The sequence below is a fragment of the Spinacia oleracea genome, chromosome 4 (genome assembly GCF_020520425.1).
Source record: "Spinacia oleracea cultivar Varoflay chromosome 4, BTI_SOV_V1, whole genome shotgun sequence".
NCBI classification, from domain to species: Eukaryota; Viridiplantae; Streptophyta; class Magnoliopsida; order Caryophyllales; family Amaranthaceae; genus Spinacia; species Spinacia oleracea.
This window is the reverse complement of record NC_079490.1, coordinates 26,502,374-26,526,395: the sequence shown is the minus strand read 5'-3', so window position 1 is coordinate 26,526,395 and position 24,022 is coordinate 26,502,374. Positions and strand designations below refer to the sequence as shown.

Sequence of the window (24,022 nt, the reverse complement as noted above, 5' to 3'; positions counted from 1 at the left end):
TAAAAATGGAAATATTCTAACAATATTATATTATTTCTCACTCCACCTATATTAACACACCTACCCCCTACTCCATACAAAAAATAATTAAATATTCAACCCCTACTTTCCCCTAACCTCACCTTTTAACCCACCTCCCACTAACTACATTAAAATAATACCCCACTATCAACTACTACCTATTAAATTAAATAAGTCAATTCAAGTCCCTTAAACTCTGTGCCGGTCAAACCGGGTCGAGTATTCCGGGACGGAGGGGTATATTGTGGTTCTCCTCATAGGAATGTTATTGGAAACTTGAGCTTGTCTTGCTCCCGTTAATACACTGGTTTGGTTATCCACAGAAGAAATATTCTTTCCTTTTCCCACCCAGATTTTCATACCCATATGTAACTGAAACTTCAACATTAAGATATAAGCCATGAGAAATTTTAAACCACTAGAATAAATCACATATCCATAATTTATACAACTTGGATGGAAATACTATTGACGACTGACGAGAACAGGATTAACTTTTGCCTGAAACCCACATCAAGCTAGAATGACAACACATGTTCAACTTACAAAATTTTGTGCAGCAGCAAATTTGCCTTGCAACTGTATTGTATATGACATTACAATCGAGTCAAACTAGTAATATCTTCTAAAGGAGAATTCGTCCACAGAGGCGCCAATATGCTCCAGGGTGAAAGAGAGATTTCTCAAATACCCATATATCGCGAACAAGTATCTGCACAAACATTGGAATCAGCAAGAAATAGAGGCAATTTTTTAACTGAGATAAACCCACGATTTGATAAAACGACATTTTCAGGAATTAAGATGCCACAATTTTTAGGATTTAAGTCTCCCCAATTCAAACCATTCAAGAGGAGTACTCAAACGAAAATTTCGGTCAATTATTGGTTCATGTCAACAGTACTCAAACCTTAACCAAATGTACTCCCTCTGTTGTGTGTGTGGGGAGGGGGTTCATGTCAATTTTTGGTTCATGCCTTAACCAAACGCACTCCCTCTGTTTGGTGGAAGAGAGGGGGAGGGGGGGGGGGGGGAGAGATGGTATAAAGAGAGGAAAGAGGGATTCAGTGACAGTACACAATTCAAGAGGAATAGTACCTCAAACGAGAATTTCAGGCCAATTTTTGGTTCATGTCAACAATACTGAAACCTTAACCAAACATACCCCCTTTTGTTTTGATGTACCCATTTAGACTCTTGTTACGAGGAGAGGTGGTGAGTAGGTAGAAAAGGTGTACAAAGATGTAATTATCAGGCTAGCAAAAATTCAATTTGGTTTTGTATGAATTTGGGTTATCCAGGTTTTGGGGTTAAGATGGATTAGCATTTTCAGGTCAGATTTTTGTTCAGGTAACTCCGTTCTAGCCATTCTAATACAGATAATCGGGCCTTAGTGTCTCCATGTCTATAATCTTTAGCTGCAATCACAAAAGCTGAAAACGAGAAGTCTTGCCAAATATTTCCATGTGGATGTTATAAGACTTTTTCCAGCAAAATCAAGACAATTCACCTAACATTAACCAAAATTACACAGCCAACTAGCCAATACAATAAGATGAAGCACATAACACTACCTCTTTATTTTTATCTCCAGCAACAGCAGTGCCTTCAGAATTGTAAGCCTCAAACTTCTGCAAGAAAATCACCACATTCAAGTGATTCAGCTTCCCATTGCAAAATAAGAAAACACATTAAAGAGCACATGTGGTGCAACACAATGAAAAGAAACGAAATAGAATTACATAAAATGAAGAAACAGAGTTTTAGTTAATACTTCGTAAGAACTATATACCAATGCCAACAGTCAATCTTACAGTCTTCCCCCTTCTTTCTATCCTTTTCTTCAACCTCTCCGTCTCTCTTGTCCCATCCCCTCCCCCCTCCAACCCCCCCCCCCCAACACACACGCGCGCGCACACACACACACACAAAGTTGCCATCCGTCAGAGTAAAATTCCACTCAAGCATAGCATGTACATTAGTGAAGGTTAAATACATATATGGTACGCGATTTGAATCAGCAAGGAATATTAGTACAGATACGCGGAGCGTTACCTATGGTTAATCAAGTACATTGGGTACGAAGTTGATAACGGGAGAAACAAACAATAAATCCTAATTCTTTTTTTTCGTTTTTCTTCTAGCGCTTGTCAAAGTCCAAAACTAAATCTAACCACCAGGAAATGTTGAAAGTCTTTGTCTCTTATATGACTTGATTGCTCGATTGCTCCCTTTCCCTACCACCTCCTGTTCACCAATACCACAACTTTCTAATTAAAGTTCACAAGATCCAAATCCCATGTCCTACAAGGGCATCCCTTGTAGCTTGTTACGAAGTGAAGTAGACATCTGATCTTAGAATGATCAAGTACTCCAAACCTCTTTGTTGGAGAGCTACTTATGGGTTGTGACAAATTTATGGCAAAGTCTACCAGTATTTGAAGTATTGGAATTACTGACCCATAGTTAGACCACCATGACTTCGAACTCCACATTGCTAATTATGGGGGAATGGAGGATACGTTTCCAGCTAGATAAAGAGTATACAACATTCCCATACCGGGAATTGATCTTAATCTACTTTTTTATAACATAACTACTTGCAATCTGTTGCTTGATAAAGCCCCTTGGTGAGCTCTCAATTGTGATAGAAAAAATTGTTTCTGGAATCTTCCAAGCTTTTTAAAATATTGGAGAAGATGCTAGTGAAATTTAAAATATTGGAGAAGATGCTAGTGAAAGAATATTCCTACGTGAATAGTTGTCTATATATCAAGACAAAGAAGGGATTTTTGTGTTGACATGAAGCTTTTAATGAACAATGAATCCAATCTAAATACAATTTATTTGTGGGCTGAATTATAGGAAGGTGTCCGTCACAGAGAAAAGGAAGAAAAGTCCCGTTCATGGGTAGTAAGCCGAGCCTGAGATCGTATTATTTTCTATCAATCTGAAGCCTAATCCGTAACAAAGTTCGTTGCAGCACATAATTAGCTCTTAATATGGGGTTTGGAGTTATTAGAACATCTAATAGGCAAAGAATTCTACGTTTCAAGTTGGTTAGCTTAACTTTTGGACATTGACAAGCACTAGAAGGATACGCGAATAACAAATAAATAAACTCAGGACTTCATATTGTTTTGCTACTACTTGTTCTGTTTAATAATTTTTTGGTGGTTAGACTTTCAAAGTGCTTTATGCCTTTATCAGTAATTCAAAATGTATCAGTTTACCAATGCAATTCAATACTTAAGATTCTAATTTTTGTTTACTAATTGCAATCAATGTTGAAATTCAAATTGTTCATACGTAAGGTACCCGATTCAACATAGACAGCTTTCCATCATTCGGTGTTTTCCATTCCCATACGCTTATCATGTAACATAATGCATGCCCATGCCAAGCCATATGTCACAAAGATCACATCAAATGCTTATTGTTGACATCTCTTCATCTCCTTAAACATTCTAGTGGCATCACCAAAGGCTTGTATTATAGAAACATGAAATGTATACTCCTATACTGTTTATGAAATTGATAATCAACCTTTGACCAGATCGATAGCAGTTTTAAAACTAGCAATGACACACCCCCTTCTAGTGTGCATTTTAAGTACATAAATACAAATTTAAGCAACATTAAACAAAAGCCATCATGCAGCAGTTAACTAGATATTGTCACTTGGGTGTTTCATTTAACTGAAAAATACCTGCTTTGTAAGAAACTCAAGAGTGAGCTGTATGAAAACTTTTTTAAGGTCGTTGCGGTCAACACCAATCTGAAATCAGAATAGTAAGGTATAAAAATCACTTCAAAACGAGGAATACATAGACTTGCTTGAACAAAACAATTAGAATGAACCACAATATCGTCAATATCTATGTTTGCATATTTCCACACTGAAATAAGCTACTAAGTAATTTTTCACTAGCATAAGGAAACCATACTCTAAAAAAGACCACATCTACGTAACAACACTGACATTGGTAGCCTCGCCATCCATCAGGGGTAGGCATCCTTCTAGTGTGCTTAATGATAGGACCTCAAGTAAATTTGGTAAAGGTCCAGGTCATAAAGGTAATATCCTAATGATTTCCCATTCCAAGACACCACCTGGACCTGGACTGTATCGGTGTATCCTCCTTAAGAGAGGCAATCCTTAATGATGCGGGAATCAGAACCAACTCATCTCTCTTTCACCATAATTCGTCTTTCTGACCTTACACAACAATTTTTGATCCTTAGCAGATCCATAAAGCTAGTTCCCCTCAGAAACTTACTTCAAAGAAAAGGATCTAGTACCAAAGAATGCTATCCTTTTTTCTTTTTTTTAAAGCTTTATTTCAATTAACTCGATGCAAACTCTCATTGTTCAATGCAGCCTACAAGACATATCTCTCAGATATCTCCAGATTGCAAGGCAAGAAGGATAACAGAAATGGACTTAGGCAAGCTAGAGAATGTTACCCTCCTTATTTTGATTAAAAAAAACTCGGACTTCCAACATACAAGTTTCCATTTGCAACTCTGAATATTAATCCTTTTGAATAAGCACCTCATTCCAGAGAGGAAGACATCTTATCCCACTGAGAAACAGTCTTTTTGTCATGTTATAGTAAGCCACTAAAAAAGTCAAGGATAGCTAAGGGTAGAAACAGAAGATAAACAAAAGAAAGAGAATAGCATGAATCCATGATATAATTATAAACTCGTTATTAATCTTGGAAGTTTGGGTATTTAAAAGACAATGGAGAAGCATATTTTAGTAGCCAAGAAAATACCACAATTAACTTGTGAACAAAAGAACACCAAGAATAGCTTGATGAAACAAGAAAAGTTTAAAAGAGTTTTCGCTGTACAGTTTCAATGTTGCCTTTCTAATAGACTAATACCACAATTAACTTGTGAACAAAAGCACACCAAGAAAAGCTTGATGAAACAAGAAAAGTTTAAAGGATTTTCACTGCACAGTTTCAAAGTTGCCCAGTCAACTTAACAGGCTTCCTCTTTTACAACCAATATTGAATAACTTTACCGAAATAGTGTGACATAAAGAAACTTGCCAGTCTAGCTCGCAGAGTTCGAATTTTAACTGCTGGCTCAATCAATTCCCAGTAGACTGTGCTCCACATAGTTTCTCTGTTTTTAATATCATTTTTCAGGACCTGTATGCATTTAGCTTTGTCAAAACTTCAAGTAAGTTACAGAAAAGATCTCCCGGGCTAATTATAAAACAAAAACTTGATTATCAACTTACTGAGAACGTTTTGTCCGTAACTAATTTCCTCAATGAAGTTTTATCACCATGTGCCAGGGAAGTATTTATCTGTGGAACCCACAATCTTATTAATTGACACAATACATAAAAATTTTAAAAAACTATATAAAAAAAAATGGTCTGCTTCGTAAGACATTCACCACTAAGCATAAGAAAGTGAACTACGAAGTAAAACAACCAATTAGTGGTGACAAGTCAAGATTTTATGCTGATGAACCTTTTCATACATATGTATCTACTTTCTAATGCGTGATCGGACTTGTCATGGACTAATAACTATAATACCTACACTCCTTTAATAAGCTATTTAGAAATGGGAAAGTTAATTTGGCATTCTTACATTCTTTTATTACCCTTCTCCATTTTCTTCAGTAAGTTCAGAGTTCATCCTATGGTATCCTATGTAATGAACTGATAATTTTGGGTAGAAAATTAATGGTAGAGATATATTTAATTTGGTTGAAAGTTGATGAACACAAAATGGGATATAAAAGGTAGTGACTTGAGGCCACCAATCTCCAAGTTAGTGACTTGAGGTCACAACTCTCCAAAGCCTAAGCTTTACTAATTTCTCAACATAGCTTTCATAACCTAATGTGCTAGTATTTATAACCATTCTACTACACCTACCTAATTTGTCTTCTACCTAATATCACTCACTACCTATTAAGCCCTTCCCTTACACTTGGTTCATTGCAATACCGGCTCCCTAAACTTCCACCTTGTCCTCAAGGTGGGTAGTAATTAGCAGAGAATTCACAGCCTCGGAAGCAATGGTCAGTGCCATTCTGTTTTCTGACATTGACGTTTGGTTTCCATTGGCGCCTAAGCTCTTTACTGGTAAGTCCTTGTGCCTCCTCTAGTAGTGTAGCTAAGAAGAAATTATCCTTGAAGCTGTCATGAGCTGGAAGTAAGGTTTGGGTTATTGACTTGGAATTGTAAGGTTTTAAGTTGGGGAAATTAACAACGGAATGTTGGTATAAATTTTGTGGGTAATGATAGATTAATGTGGTAGATGGTCTGGGGTTATTAATTGTTGAATTGGGTTCAGTTATGGATGAAAGGTTTGAAACTTGGTTTTGCAATTCGATGGCAGTGTGGGTTGATGGGTAGAGAAGTGGGGTTTAAAAGATTGTGTGGAGTTGGTTGTTTTGAAAATTTGGGCTGGAGAAATGGGATGACAACTAAAATTGGGCTTTGATGTGGTAGGCCCATAAAAAGTGAAGTCCTCATTGATCAGAAAATAATTCAAATAGACCATATTGAAGGCTGAATGTTTAACACGTGGTTTAGCTTTCTTAAATGTGTCTTCACTTTGTTCAATTAACTTTTTCTCCAAGCCAACCAATGACTCACTAAACCTTCTTCCGTAAATCTTCTGCAATTTCTGTGCTCCACCCCCACAATTCTCCTCGATGAAGAAACATGAGCTTTCAACGGTGTCCTTACCGGAAAAATCTCCAGATCCACCACCTGGCCCATCCGTCGCGAATCCTTCCACATCCAGGCCACCAGCCCCACCACGAGAGGCGGGTCTACCACCAACCGCCGATTCGCCAACAACGAAACCTGGGCCACCAGCCCCACCACATGAGGTGGTTCCACCATCAACCATCGGTATCGATTCGCCAACAAAGAAACCTAGGCCACCCGATCCACTTCCACTCGATCTACCACCAGCGGCGCCTCCATGAAATTGGCCGGCAAAAGTACCTTGTCCCTCGGCATATCCACCAGCTACATCATCTTCGGTGGACAAATATCCGGGTCCACCACCCGACCCGCTTGCCCCAGATCCACCTTTGGTGAACCCGTTTTCTTCTCTTCCTGGACCACCACCTAACCCGCCACCACCAGCACTGCCTTTCTCAAATCCTTCCCTTGGTGGTTCACCTTCAACATCTTCCACCAAGTTTGATGTCAGACCCTCAAAAATCCGCTGCAGATCCTCCTGGTTGTCCTCTTTAAATTCTTCTTTCTCCTTTTTAATTTCAGTAAACTTCTCCGTGATTTCCTTTAATTCCTGCCGAAACGAAGAAAAAATCGGAGAAAGACCTTCCATAATGTTTCTCACGAGATCTTCCTTACATTTTTGGAATATCTCATCCCACTCTTGAAATTTCGAATCAGATCTGTTGAACTCCATATTATTTTAATTTTTTTACTTTTTCTTTTTTTTTTTTTCTTGAAACTCAGAAAAATCAGATCAATAATCCCTCCCAGAACTGTACCGCTCTGATACCTAATGTAATGAACTGATAATTTTGGGTAGAAAATTAATGGTAGAGATATATTTAATTTGGTTGAAAGTTGATGAACACAAAATGGGATATAAAGGTAGTGACTTGAGGTCACAACTCTCCAAAGCCTAAGCTTTACTAATTTCTCAACATAGCTTTCATAACCTAATGTGCTAGTATTTATAACCATCCTACTACACCTACCTAATTTGTCTTCTACCTAATATCACTCACTACCTATTAAGCCCTTCCCTTACACTTGGTTCATTGCATCCTAATTCCCTCAACATCCCCATCCCTTCAAAAACTTTTTGGATCGACAACTCACACAATTGAACTTGGGGAACTCCTTCAAAGCCTATACCATCCTAACTCCACACCAACTCCAACTCGACCTCAACTATTAGCTTCTACCAATACCACTATCACCAATCCCTAGCCCTCCTTGGCTTTGGTGGTTTTACATATTATGTGTAAACACCAGGTTAAGGGTTCAAGGTTCGCACAATCACAGGATGTTACCACTACTGCCAATGAAAGCAATGACCAGTCACAACAGCTCGCCGCCACCAATCCTACCTCTACAACCTATGGCCACAACCACATGCAAGCATTCGGTTTTTAAATATCAGACAATATATGACAATTGGACCTATACTTTCGGTTTTTAAACTAACAAACCAAAAGGTGTATAAAGGACTTTTACATAGAGAGTACAATAGAGGCTGACACAGGCCGATAGTAGGCGACATGTGGAATTCCTGTCACTTTTCTACCACATCAATTTCTACAATAAACTACAAAGTGCACTTTCACGATGCATGATCATTACTGTGATCACAGTCCCAAGCGCAAATCCGCAATTCAATACGTTGGCGTTCAAGACATTGTTACCTAATTCTCTAATCACCCTAAGAATCGTGGATCGAAAGGCAAATTATAACATGAAATTATGAAAACGGTAAAATTTTGGTCCAAAATTACGTCGTGAATTACCAACCCGTAACCAATCTCATACTAGTGTATGCATATCAGGTAACAGTGGTTCTAGACCTCCACCTCAACAACCACATCGACCATGTACCTTCCCATGGTCCCAAGCCATCCATGCTAATTACTACAGTACTATCTCCTCCTTATGGTTCTTTTTGTCCATGGATGCAAGATTTTATCTTTTGATGGTCCAATTTGGGCACCTAGAAGTGGCTAAAACCTTTTCTCCATACACGGTGTGCTTGGGTAAAAATAAAAACAGTGGCTGAGAAGGGAATGGAATATCGTGGGGGCGTCCCCTTCTCAGCGACGCGCTACACCTCTTAAGCCCGGGTGTAGTTAAAAATATGTGAGGGTTGTTAGGTCGTCGCCCAGAAGCGGCGCGCCACCCCTACACCTGGGGGTGGTGTCAAATATGCAAGGGTGCGCTACACTTCCTAGGCCCGGGTGTAGTGGAAAATATGCAAGGGTTGCTAGGCCGTCGCCCGGAAGCGGCGCGCCACCCGATGGTGGTGTTAACTATCCAAGGTTTCATGGTAAGGGCAGGGGTAAGGGTAAGGGTAGTAGGATGCGATTTGGGACTTGGAACATTGGCTCTTTGACAGGGAGATTAGTAGAAGTAGTAGAGGTTATGAGAAGGAGGAGAATTAACATATTATGTTTGCAGGAGACTAAGTGGGTTGGAAACAAGGCAAGAGAAATAGCTCCATGGGGTTATAAGCTTTGGTATTCGGGAAAAACTAGGGGTAGGAATGGGGTAGGTATCCTTATTGACAGAGATTATGTTGATGATGTAGTGGACGTGTCCCGAAAGAGTGATCGAATTATGAGTATTAAGCTTGTGATAAGGGATGAGGTTGTAACTATTGTGAGTGCCTATGCACCACAAGCAGGACTAAATGCGTCAACTAGACAAGAATTTTGGGAGGATTTAGAAGAAGTGGTGCAACGTGTCCCTAGAAGTGAGAAACTCATCATTGGTGGGGATCTCAACGGACATGTAGGCTCGAGTCGCGATGGATTTGAAAGCATTCATGGTGGTTTTGGGTATGGGGACCGGAATGAAGCGGGAAATGCTATTTTGGATTTTGCATTGGCATATGACTTGGGTATAATGAACACTTGGTTTGAGAAAAGAGAATCTCACCTAGTAACCTATAGGAGTAGAGATAATGTGAGTCAGATTGACTTCTTTTTAGTAAGGAATGCTTTGAGACAGTGCTACACCAATTGTAAGGTGATTCCGGGTGAGAGTACAGCAACCCAACATAGACTTATGGTACTTGATTTTCGAGGTAGAAGTTATATAAGAAAGAGAAGACCACTAGTGGAGCCTAGGATCAAGTGGTGGAAACTTCAAGGGGAGCAACAACTAAAATTCGTGGAAAAGGTGGCAAGTGAAGGTATTTGGGTCGGGGATATGGATTTGGATATAGACTCATTATGGACAAGAATGGAGCACACCATAAAGGGAGTGGCGAAAGAGGTCCTAGGGGAATCTAAAGGAATCATGCCACCTAGTAAGGACACATCTTGGTGGAACGAAGTTGTGCAACAAGCTATAAAGAGCAAACGAGAATGCTATAAAGAGTTGGGAAAATGTAGAAGTGATGAGAACTACAAGAAGTACAAGGAGGCTTAAAGGGAAGCAAAGAAGGCCGTAAGAGAGGCTAGAGCAAAGGTGAATCAGGATCTTTACGCAAGATTGGATACAAAGGAAGGTGAAAAAGATATCTATAGACTTGCTCGAATGAGAGATAGAAAGACGCGAGACATCGGGAGGATTAAATGTGTGAAAGATGTTGATCAAAAAGTTTTGGTGGGAGATAAGGAAATCAAAGATAGATGGAGGTTCTACTTTGATAGCTTGTTCAACGGGGATCAAGGGCGCGATATTGGGGATACAACTATCCCTAGGGATATGGTTAACCTAGACTTTATGCGAAGAATTCAAAAGAGAGAAGTCGAAATGGCACTGAAAAAGATGGGACGCAAGAGGGCAGTGGGGCCCGATGGTATACCTATCGAAGTCTGGAGATGCTTGGGAGAGAGAGGGGTTGTATGGTTAACAACTCTTTTCAACAAGATTTGGGGAAGTAATAGGATGCCATTAGAGTGGAGGAAGAGTACTATCATCCCCTTGTACAAGAATAAGGGTGATGTCCAGGATTGTGCCAACTATCGAGGAATCAAACTAATGAGTCATACTATGAAACTTTGGGAGCGGATTATTGAGCAAAGACTGAGAAAAAGTGTGAAAATTTCGGAGAACCAGTTTGGATTTATGCCTAGGAGATCGACTATGGAGGCCATTCATCTTATAAGGCAACTAATGGAGAATTATCGGGATAAGAAGAAGGACTTACATATGGTTTTCATAGATTTGGAGAAGGCATAAGACAAGGTACCAAGGGAAATCCTTTGGTGGGCATTAAGTAAGAAAGGAATACCGAGGAAGTATATTGATATCATCAAGGACATGTATGAGGGAGTTAGCACGAGTGTGAGAACTAGTGTTGGTAAGACCGAAGAATTCCACATTACGATTGGAGTGCATCAAGGTTCCGCACTTAGCCCGTTTCTTTTTGCTATAGACATGGACGAATTGACGAGGTCAATCCAAGATGGTATTCCCTGGTGCATGATGTTTGCAGATGATATTGTGTTGATTGATGAAACAAAAGAAGGAGTGGAAAGTAAGTTGGAGTTATGGAGACAAACGTTGGAATCTCGGGGTTTTAGGCTAAGTAGAAACAAGACGGAATATATGGAGTGTAAGTTTAGTGGAGTCCAAGATAGAGAGACAAGGGAGATTACCTTAGATGGGAAAATTGTCCAAGGCTCTGAAACGTTCCGTTATTTAGGATCTATTATCCAAAAGGATGGAGAATTGGATGGCGATGTGGCCCATAGAATCAAAGCAGGTTGGTTGAAGTGGAAAGGTGCCACGGGGTTCCTATGTGATTCATGCATGCCCCAAAGATTGAAGGGAAAATTTTACCGCACGGCAATTCGACCGGCTTTGTTATACGGCACAGAATGCTGGGCAGTGAAACATTGTCACGTGCACAAGATGAATGTGGCGGAGATGCGCATGTTACGTTGGATGTGTGGGCATACAAGAAAGGATCGTTTGAGGAATGAGATTATTAGGAAGAAAGTAGGGGTTGCACCGATTGAGTTTAAGATGATGGAAAATCGTTTAAGATGGTTTGGACATGTGAGCAGAAGACCAAGTGATGCCCCGGTTAGGAGGATAGAAGGGTGGCAAAGTGATAGAATTGCAAGGGGTAGGGGAAGACCTAAGAAAACTTGGAGGAAGGTGATTGAGCACGATATGAGCTTTCTTGGGATTGAGGAAAATATGGCGTTGGATAGGACAGAGTGGAGGGAGAGAATATGCATTGATGACTTCAGTTGATTTATACAGTTTTCATGTTTTTGTTTCTTTCTATTTTTATTTTATTTTTTATTCTTATTTTTATTTTTATTCGATTTTTAAAATTCTTTTAATTTTTTAATTTACATGCTATTTTGAAATATACTTATTTTACTTATTCATTTATTTTAAACTTTACTTATTTTTTAGTATCTCTTACAATATATCTTCTATAATATATATACATTTTTCTCTTGTCTTACTTTCATTAATTCCACTTTCTCTTCCTTGTTTTTCTTATTACTTCTTGCTCCTTTTTTGTTTGATTGGCGACAATGACGATCTCCTACGACGATTCATGTTAGCCGACCCCAAATCATTTTGGGACTAAGGCTTTGTTGTTGTTGTTGTTGTTGTTGGCTGAGAAGGGACTAGAGAGATCATAAATATGTGGTGGTGATAGAAAAGGGAAGCGGAGAGAGAGAGAGAAAGGAGGATGGCAGGTTGGGAGTGAAGTTTTGAAGAAATGTTTTTTTTACAGACTAAAAGGGAATGATTTCATTTGCACTTTGAACTAAATATTTTAATCAAATTCTTTTCTTGATTCCTTGCACCTTAAAACCTTCTCCTGTGCTTTAAGGTTTTAAGAATCAAATGGCCTCTAAGTTACATCTAACATTTAATATTTTTTGTTTGCACTATAGGAAATACAAAAGGTTGAGAAGCCTGCTACTAGATCGAGATGGCTTACAAATATCACGAAATAACCAGTACCTGTGTGAGAATCCGTAAGAACTTAAATCACCCATTATATCCCATTAGAAGTATCTAAAATCATCGAGGACAGAAAATAAAAGAGTCAGATCTAAAGCAGATACAGAATAAGGCATACCTCTTTAAATATTTCAAAAGCCTCTTTATAGAACCCCTGTTTTGAATACCCAAATTTCCTCAATTTGGAAATAGCATAGGCGCTTTTGAGCTGCAAATAAACGACAGACAACAGTGACTAATAGAGAGAAGTATATGGGACATATAATTTCATTAACATATCTGCAACAGAAAAAAAAAAAAAGATAAAGAGAGAGATATGATGAGAGTGTAGGACATGGACTTCATTCTTATCACCAAAAATCTCCTTATCTATACCTATCAGAACTTATTAGCCGTTAGCCCTACAACAAACTACCTTGTAGCTGGGAAATAGACTTGGTACTTGGTAGCTCTTATCTGAATTTACTAATCCCTATTTCATGAACATATTTTCTGAAACTTACTTTTTTAAGGTGTAAGAATAACGCCATAACCCTATGTCTCCTCCACAGAATAACAGTTACATACTAAAGATTCGCTAAGGCTTGTTCTTTTTTATGGCATTGGGTTGGGAGGGGACTCCTCTAGCCTGGCAATTCATGTCTGTCAACAGAAACTTCCCAGATCAATGGGTTTAGAGGAAATTCTTTAAGCCAGTCATTTCATACCTCATTCAAACAAAAATCCCTCCACTTACCTTTGCAAATCAGAGATTCCAAAAAGAGTGAAGGCAGTTGTTTCTACAGCAGTCTGGTATAAATTTCATATTCTTTTGGTCCAAATGAGGCACAAGGGCACTACAAATTACAAATCGAGGAGGGTGGAATGGTGGATAATGACCTATCATACACAGGCCCTCCGTACTTGCCACTAGGCCAAGACCTCATTGGTCGGTATAAATATAATATTTATAAATAAGCTGCAGACTGAGGTCAAATTGAATTTTTTCTTCCAACGTCTTAGTTATGTGTTATGAGAGGGTTCAGACCAAAAATCACTTATTTTTTTAACTACAAGACTGCTCTTGTTCTTTGGCATACGCTCTAAGAGACTGTGGCCAAATTGCTGGAAATCTGGTTCTGTTTAAAATATCTGCAAGTTTCACGTATCAAGTTCGTTAGAAATAAGGGTTGTAAAATTATCTAAAGTTGTTTGGTGAATTTATGGCTGTTTTGCAAATGTTGTCATTGTAGCAGTTGAAAATAGAAGACATAAATTTTTGGTGTAGGGCTTCTAGCCATGTGTTACTGTGGAGTAATATGGTCTTCTTAATCTCTCACAGGCCTCATACTCTGAAGACTTAATCAGAGCTGTCTTTCTCAGTGTTATTGGCACAAAATATCTACACAAGATTTAAAGGCACGGGTTTCCTACCCATTATGCTTTATCATCAGTCTTATCAATGACATGGTCCTTTAAACTAAGGCACTTGGGATATATCACCTAAAAGCTAATAGACCATACAAGTAATTCTCTCATTTATATATTGAGAAACTGCATTAGCGTATTAACTGTAAAGTCAGACGAAAGTCAAAGCATATACAAAAGTGAGAATATGTCAAGAAGTTATAATAGATCAGATAAGAAACCATATACTCCCTCCGTTCCAATATTATTGCACCATGTGTCTTTCAAGGAAGTTTCACAAATATTGTACCATTTCCATTTTAGGAAATAAAATATTTGCTTTCACACTACAAATACTTATATACCCTTACATGTTAACTCTTGTTGATTTATTTAATGTTTCAATCACATGGGCAAGTTTGTATTTTTGTCTTTCGCTCTCTTCTTTTAACCCACTACCAAGATTCTTCTTTTTAACCTACATGGTGCAATAAATTTGGAACAGCGGAGGTAATAGATTTTACTGATACAATAACTCAAAAAGGCCTGAATTATTTCAGAACAAAAACAGAGCTATTGGGGAAGTTAATATGCTAAATTGAAAAACTTTACCTCTATGATCATGTCTTCCTTTGTTCTTCCCCATCCACTTCTAGTGAACCATCTAAACCGAAACATAAAGAAGGTTTCCACCATAAGGGGAAAAAAATCAAAGAATCCTTTGCAAGTTTAATGCATAATATAGAGGATAAGAACAAAACAGAACTTCTAAATGGAAACTAAGAACAAACAAAGCAAAAAAGAACATAAATCTCACGAAGAATTTTACGAGTAATTAAAATTAGAATTTTACGAGTAAATCTAATTAAAATTTTACGAGTAATTTCTTTTGAAATACTGATATTAGTGCTGTGATTAGTGTCAGTATTGCAGTTTGAATGAAGCACATTGAAGTCAAATATTTTTTTCTTAAACTTCATGATATGTCATTTTTGGTGGGTTGGAAGATAATTTCTTTTAAAAAAAACCACCTTTTCAAGAAAGAGATTGGTTCGCGAGGCGCATATGGTTCATAGATAAATCCAGGGCTGAGCATGGTGACTTGCATGGTCCCCTGCATAGTAACATTATGCAAAAACATTCAGCTTTCTTTTGGTAGTTTCTTGCCAAAAACAAATTAATAAGGGAAAGAAATTTTCTCTGTTAGCATACAAAGCTCATTTAAAATGTTCAAATAACAGAAAGGCATAGATGGAGAAATACATATATTTGACATTCATCATATAACTAAAGTAATATTTCTATGTAGCTTTAGGAACAACAGGTACATGCATAATTGCAGAGTAAGAACAAAATTATAAGGCGAGTGCTTCTATCTCAAGGAGAGGAAATCACAGTACTTAAGGCACGTACAAAATAGGACACAAGAGCACTGCTGCAAGTTTTTATTACATGTAATGTACTGGTCTACAATTTTGTAATCCCTTCAAATCAATATATAGGTAGCTTTATCCAATTCTTTTCAATTCGAAATTACAAGTCATTCTACAACATTGCACATGGAGAATCATTTTATAATATTGATGTATGGGAATATGTCATGATTTTGCAATATTAATTTGTAACACCCCATGTGATGCTCTTCAATAAAGTAGCAGAGACAGACGTACAGTTAACTAGTGCCACCAGGGAGAAAATTACTACGAGTGGAAGAAACTTTACCATTGCCCGTCCTTGAGGAGGGGCTTTTGCTTTTGTTGACAATGACCTAGCTTCACATAAAAACACTGACAACTCAGCAGCCTGAAACAAAGGATGAGAGAAAAGTCACAAAACGTATAACAAGTCATGATCATGTAAGGAAATCAGACAAAAACAGATTAAAAATTCTTTTATGAATTCAGAAAACAGACAAAATAATACACTAAGTGCAAGGTTTCTACCATCGAAGAACGAAGCACCCCTGCTCTGCCACAAATCAGTGGATAGTTATGACTCTTGTATGAAAAAGAATTTGAGCTGCAGGAGTTACCTTGAGGCCCTAATAACACCCAAAAGAATCATGTAAGTATAAATTTCTACTTGACAGAATCAACATTCTAGTGGAGTTCGAAATTATCATCTACTCTCACTCTCTCAGTGTTTGCAAAACAGAAGAGCAGGGTGGTTGAAATCACACGGGAGCATATTGATTTTGTTATGCTACATAAATTTTTTCAAAGGCAGAATCTTTATAACTAAAGAGCATACATACAGAACCCAGGAACAAGTTTGCTCAAACTAGAACCACCCATTTTATTTCAAGTATTCTCAAATATCAATCGCACTTGCCATAAAATTACGCCTGACCGCCCATCCAACAACATATTTGAACTCGATTACCAACTTCGGAAAACTTAAAATCCCTTGATGCTATGTTTGGATAGGGCAAATCCTCTGTTTGGGAAGCAGAGAATTTGAAATTTTGGAATTGGCCCAATTCCAAAGGTATTTACAAAAGGCCCAAAATTAAGTAATTATAAATGACATATTCTAACGTGTCATTTGAAATTACTCATTGAGCAGCAAGTTTCAACTATTCTCTATCACTTGAAAAACATACAGGACTTCTCAAAATTCTCTGGCACTTTCTCTCTCCTCTCTTGTACCTACTCTCTTCCTCTTCTTCTCCTCCTCTACTACCACCACCACTACCTCCGCCACCATCAAGACAACCATTTCCACCGACACTAAATTAGAAATTCTTGTTCCTCTGTATGGCCATTAATTGGAGTTCAAGGAGAGAGAAATATGGAGGAAAAGAGATAGAAGACCAAAAGAAAATGGCGATTTCATATTGAATTGAAGAAAATACAATTAGAATCTGGTCTTTGGGCTTTGTTATTGAGAGTTATTTTGGAAAGTTATAGACTTAGGGTTTATTTTCCCACTTTTTTTTTATCAAGAATTGATGCTTCTGCCTTCTGCTAATAATTTTTTCAATTGGGATCAAACTAACTTTGCCATGTAATTGATTTATCATTAAATTTTCTTTTTTGTTTTTCATTAAACTTTCAGTTGAAATCTGAACTTTCCGAACAACTTGGTAAATTGGAAATTCTGGAATTTGAATTCCTAAAATTTCCCAAACATTACATTAATTCCCGGATTTGAATTACATCATTTGAAATGAATTCCATGTTTCCTCCACATTTAGCAGTCATTCCCTATGAATTTAACCTACCTAATCCCACAAACAACTTAGCACTAAAATCTTCAACTATACTAATATAAAAACAAAATTAAACCAAAATAGCATCAAAATCAAATTTCACAACTTATGACAAAATGGCAGAAAAATTAAGCATAGAACTGAGAATTGGTACCACTGATAACAGCATTAGAGTAACTTCTTGAGCTTCCCAGACTACAAAAAATTGAATCTTGGATCAAATAAATCAAAATAGTTCCCAAAAATGAGGGAAAAAATTGAAAATGAAAATCTTACGCAAAGGAATGTTGTTGAATCCGAGACAATTTTGATAAATTTCGAATAGCATTGGATCGTAAAAGCGCCATTTTCGATCAAAATAGAGTTATGTAGATTGGACAATGCTGGGGAGGAAAGAAGGGTTTTGCGGGAAGGAAAGGGTTTAAAGAGGACCCTTTGTGAGTTCGTAATTGAGAGGAAGTTCCCTGAATACTTAAACCGGTTTGATCGGCACAAAGTTTAATACAAAGTAACTGATTTATTATTTAACTAGTCTTATGTGCACGCTATGCGTGCGAGATTATAAAAATTAAAAATTACGTTATGATAACTAATCGTAATAAATAATAGGAGTATGTTAGAAAATTTGTTCAAAAAGTTCATATGAAGAAATTAGATATAATCTAGCTAAAAGCATTTACATAGTGAAACAATGTAATACACCTGTTATATGATGAAAAATCTAAATTGTAGTATTACAGTAAAGAAAATTAATGTATATAAATAGTATGTTTCACTTCTTTTTTTTTTCTCGCAATGTACTTGGCTAATCACATTTTTTTTTCTCGCAATGTACTTGGCTAGTCACATATTAAAGCATAAACTTTCAGTAAGAACTAAAGTATTATTTTTATAGAGTTGATTGTGTAATATATAACAAAAATGGTTGTTAATTAGTAGATTTATTTATAAGGAGTGCATAGAAGATGAGAGGTTGGTGACTTATTTTGAGAATATTAATTTCTTATGCTTTCTTTTTAATAAGAAACTAGCATTTTGACCCGAGAATTTTGTAAAGTTTTATAAGAATTTACCTAGTTATATTGCTCGACATACAATAACTTAGATATTATGAAATTTTAAATTATTTATATGCGTTCCACTACTACAAAAAAGGGCATAGAGTACTGTTGAAATACACTTTATAGGACGCCTTAGAGGCGTTCTCCAACTCAACGCGCTATAAAGTTTATAAAACGTGTAAAAGAAGCGTTTTATATACCTAGTTATAAAGTATAGTGATAAGAGATAAGCGTCCTCTATTCCCTTCCTAAAATCAGGAAATGAAGAAGGAATATAGAACGGTTAACGTACATAACCGTCTCTTATACTCTATAATAAAGCGCGCCTTCCGTACATAACCGTCCTCTATTCTTCCTATTAAATATTGAGATACAGAACATCTTCCGTACGTAGGCGTACTATATACTTCATGTTTAATATTAAGATAGAAAGCTGTTTCCTTACACAACCGTTCTATATTCTACCCTTTTTTTTAATATTATTTAAAAATAGCTGCACACGCATCCCTAAAATAGGATATTACGATTCTAGGTCCTGTACGTAAACCAAATCTAAATAGATAAAATAAAAATGATATTCACACGATCTTTCCAAAAATCATTTCATTCAATAATAAAATAATATTGTTCATTCAATAACAGAATCCTATTATTCATTGACAAAATATAAATGTACACAAGGTACGGCAAAAACAAAATCCAACATCAATAAAAAAAATTATAAAAAAAATTAAAAATCTGTAGCAGATTCTGTAGCAGTAGCAGCAGCAACGTACTGAGATGTGTACAGCAGCAGCAACGAAATGGATGTGTGTACAGCAGCAGCAACTAGGGATCGTGTAGCAGTAACAATAGCAGCTAATTCTGCAGCAAGAACAACTTCTGCAGCTTCTGCAGCAACAGCAGGGACAATTGGTGGAATTGACTGGTGGTAGACTAGCTTGGCAACCAGTCAGAATAGCTTGGCAGTTCGTCTGCAAGATGGAACGAACTGAGCTAATTAACAATCTCCTTAAGCTAGCTTAAGTCACACTAGATCATCGTCATCTTCTTCATCTTCATCGTTATTTGGTTGGTGATATTCGGTTACGTATGAGATCCACCTCTCCCTTAGCTCGTCAATCGTAGTTTGAGAATACGTGGGAGCTTTGTTGAAATACTACAAGACAAGTTAAATGTAAGAGTAAGAAATGAGCATGATAAAATTGAGATGAGCATATCAAAGGAGGCAAAATGGTTGATCATTTTTCGAACTCTTAATGCATGATTATCTTAATTGAACAAATAACATAGTACCTGGTGTCACTAATGGATTGTAATGGATGGTACTAATGGCCCACCTGCCAATTGGTTTACAAGCAAGCAGAAATAGTATTTAAAGAACAGCAAGCAATACAACAGCAGCAACAGATTGCAGGGAGGTGCAGACACAAGTCCAGATTGCTGCCCCTCTCACAATGTTCTTGAGTAATTGCATTCTTCCGTTCTCCAATGTACATTCCCCAGTTTCTGAATATTGCAATATGCAGCTTACGACAGGGGATCTGTGCTCATCAAACTAAAAAACTTTCTTTCTTAATTTAATTTCATACTACGTATGTACTATATGTAAGTATCTGTTCCAAATCAGGAAGGTGGCATTAACTAATAAGTTTGTATATGCTACTTGTTGAATATGATTTCTGGTAATTAGTTTAGAGTTGATTAAATGCAGCATGTTTTGCAGCTTAGATTGTGCATCTGAATATGTGTATGCATTTTCTTCTCATATTTGTTGTCAGTTCTAAAGAACAATGTGCGATCATTTGGTGGTGCAATATATAAGGTGACCTCTTAAGGATTTAAGTCTCAAATTGCCAGTATAAGGTGACCTCTTAAGGATATCTAGGGCCAAGGCTTGTTACTGACATAATCTCGATCCATGCAATTTCTGGTTTTTGGGGAGGGTTTTCTTTCTGTCACAGTTCTATGTTTTCTTTCTTCTACACTGATTTTTCTACTACATGTACCATTTGAAGCTTCAAACATTTGCTTTACATCTGACTTTTCGAAGCTTGATAGAGTATCACACCATACTAATCAAGTTCAAAGGATTAGATACTGTCTGTTAAGATCAGCTCAAAGGATGATAAAGAGGAAAACACATCATTCGAGCCCTTCACAACAAAAATTAACAGCATGCGGCATGCGAAGTATATAAAACTACAAGTCAGTAGAAGAAGAAATAGGAAGAGAGAGGATTCTAGAATAAAAAATAAGCATGAGTTTCGATGCATCAGAAGCAAGCATACCTTTTCAGGAATGAACATTTGTCTGGACGCTATTGTTTCAATCATGTAGCGACCAACATAATATCCACTTTCCTTGGAGCCTGGAGGTTGGCGAGGGCACTATTACACAAGAAAGTTTAAATCATAATTACGCACCTAAGAATACAACGTATTAACAAACTAATAGTACGTGTTACGAAATTGTAATTAAGATCACATACCTCAATTTTTTGCCACTTAATGAAAGGGTTCTTCTTTATTTTTGGGATATCCTTTCGGTATTTCGCGCTAAATTTAATGATTGCCCTAAGTAATTGTTAATAGTTTAGTTATGTAATTTTAATATACTACAATAGGAGGAATATATGACAAAATAAGTAATTTAGTACATACCTGTTGATTATTGCTTGAGCAAATTCGGGAGGTTCATTTTGTGCTCCAAGTGGATCTAACCACTGAACCAATGCAATCCATGGACAAATAACAACCAACATCCAATCCCGACTACACAAAGAAAAAAAAAACAAATATCAGATTGTCCAGGGATGTAGGGTGAAATACTGTGATTATAGATACTATTGTTTCTGTTGCAAAGTATTAATGAAAATATTAGCTCAAGTACTTAAACAAATCACTTACTCTTCTATATAAGGCAAGAAGAATACTTGATATTTATTTTTGCCATCATTGCACGCAAATACCCTATATAAATAGTCACATCGATCGTCTTCTTTTTCCACACGTCTTAGCGGGGATAGATAGGTGCAGTCACAAAATCCATATAGCCCAGAGATGCCATCTTTGAGAACCATCTCACTCAGATACCTAGCACATCAAAAAACAATTAAATCAATTTTCAGAAACCAATATATACATTTACTTGGAATCAGAAAGGGTACAACACACTAACATCATTAAAATCAACAAGTGAGATGATCTTATCTCTCTTTGAAAGCACCAATCAAGCATGTCTTCATAATCAAGGCTAACACATTGCTCATTTAGGAACACTCTATCCGGGATCGTGAAGGATTTGGTTTTTCCGCTCTTTTTCATTCCAATAGCTACATCCTTGAAAACCTTTACCAAATTAGAAGTCAACTTTAACCTATCAGCAGGAGTGATCGTATACTTTCGAGTGCATGATGACTGTGATGATGGCGAGCGTGGAGATGGCGCGGTGAATTCCTTTGTTATTTGTTTATCAGCAGCCTTGTAATACATTAACACGAAAAAAAGACAAATAAAAAGTACGTAAAAACTATATGCTGAATGAAATAAATAAGTATCGTGATATGTAACGCATAAAATTTCAATAACGTACCTTTAACGGAAAAACCAAATGAGCAGGCCATATATAAAATCCATCCAAGCTTTGACAAACGAATTTTTTTTCCCCCTCGGGACATGGCAATTCCGCACTTGGGTTGATTTCTTCTTTAATACAAACTCGATAATGACCGCTAGGCACGGGTTTGAAATGATTCATGACCACTTCTCCTTCCTTACCAACGTACACTTCTCCAATGGCAACTATATGGATACCTTTGTCATTCTCAATCGCCAAGGAACATAAACTATTAACACCCTAATCATAAAGAACATATAAGTAAAACTATTGGTTTGGCTTTACAAGGAAAATAACTGGTTGTAAATAAGGTCACAAAATAAGTAATTGAGCTGGTTATTAACAAAAGGTAAATCACAGAGTTTAATAGTTAATGCAGAACATCATAGGACAAGAGAAATTACCATAACTTGACTGCATCAATAGAAGAAGTAAAGTGTGCCCTCGAAAACGGGGAAAAAACTAATGTTACCTGAGGAAATGGTTGATCAGTGACTTTCTCAGTAGAAAGTATAAACTCATGTTCGGGCACATATTCTTTCTCGATATCAGGCCAAGAAACATGGTACACCTCAGTTTGGACTTCTGGCTCTTGAACTTTATTCTGTTTTGAGGCAAGTTGAAAGTGGGCACCTTGCAGTCCTTGGTCACGACGACTAACTTGGTTGGACTCAGGCTCAGGCCATGTGACATCTTGTTCTTGAACTTTATTCTGTTTTGAGGCAAGTTGGAAGTGGGCACCTTGCAGTCCTTGGTCACGACGACTAACTTGGTTGCACTCAGGCTCAGGCCATGTGACATCTTGTTCTTGAACTTTATTCTGTTTTGAGGCAAGTTGAAAATGGGCACCTTGCAGTCCTTGGTCACGACGACTAACTTGGTTGCACTCAGGCTTAGGCCATGTGCCATCTTCTTCTTGTTGCACTTTATCTTGTTCTGAGGCTAGTTGGAAACGGGCATCTTGAACTACTTGGCCAGTCGTACTATGAAAGTGGGCAGACTGGGCACTTCCGAACCCTAACCCTTGGATACCACCACCATCACCAAATTGTTTCAATTGGTCTTGGTTGAGCTGACCAATAGACATTAAGTAATTTAACAACAAATTCTGAGTGTTTTTCATAACAGTTAATTCTGATCTGACACCATTGAGTTCGAAACGCAATTGACTGGATGGTGTGGGTTTGTTGTAACCAAAGTATTGCTTATTGGTAACACCTGATCCGACACCCCTAACACAACCTCCATGTTCAGGAGTCTTTAGTGCTCTTGCTAGGATATCATTTCGGCCAGTGGCATCAATTTCTCCTTGGATTTGTTGAGCCTCTAATGTTTTCTGACATTAAAAATGAGCAACCAGATCAAGTTAGCATAATTGTGATAGCAAAATGTTTAATTTGATTTAAATATAAATATAATCTCACAATTGCTTTAGCTATTTCCAAATCGACGGGATTGTCAAAGGTTATCACACCATTTTCTTCTCTAGAGTGGGCTCTTAACCAAACCAAATGTCGAGGCACATCAGTGACTTGGACTCCTGCATCCTGAAGCTCTTCGGCCTAACAATACAAAATAATAATCATAAGAATAAGAATCATATGTTTAAGTTTTCAGTGTTAGATTATATGTGATTGTTCTGAACTTACAATCTCTTCTTCATAATACAAGTACCCTTTTCGACCTCCACGATATCTTGAAGTATTCTGTTTTGCCCTTTCTCGATTCAAGTCACTTAGTTCCTATCCATATGATGTACATAAAAGTTAGTGCACTTTGAATGTGTAGTAACTATGCATTAGTGACATGGAGTATTGAAAGTACCTTGAACTTAGGATCAGTATATGTTGCAATGAATTTGTCCCAATCAGTTTGTGTTATCCATCCATAAAACGGAGGTGGAGTCCTTATTATCACATTTTCATTCTCTCCCTTAGACTCGTACATGAAGACTTTCCTTAATCTAGCCTTGAAACATCTCCACCGAATTGAAGCTCGCCCTAACACGTAACTTCTACGTTCTTCAGGCACTGTGAATCCCTTCTGCACAATTCAAGAGAA

The 24,022-nt window shown here is 37.3% G+C and overlaps 1 protein-coding gene across 1 annotated transcript; it reads right to left on the bottom strand.

Annotated features, from left to right (window-relative positions):
* Window positions 1-422: 422 nt before the first annotated feature.
* LOC110789919 (uncharacterized) lies at window positions 423-17,734 on the bottom strand. Its single transcript, XM_021994642.2, has 12 exons — window positions 17,559-17,734; window positions 17,437-17,477; window positions 16,015-16,112; window positions 15,794-15,874; window positions 15,103-15,185; window positions 14,684-14,735; window positions 12,804-12,893; window positions 5,279-5,347; window positions 5,085-5,186; window positions 3,731-3,799; window positions 1,596-1,652; window positions 423-733 (listed from the first exon to the last, which is right to left on the bottom strand). The coding sequence occupies exons 1-12, from the start codon at window positions 17,627-17,629 to the stop codon at window positions 647-649; spliced, it is 900 nt and encodes a 299-aa protein (XP_021850334.1). The 5' UTR covers window positions 17,630-17,734; the 3' UTR covers window positions 423-646.
* Between the last annotated feature and the right edge of the window lie 6,288 nt (window positions 17,735-24,022).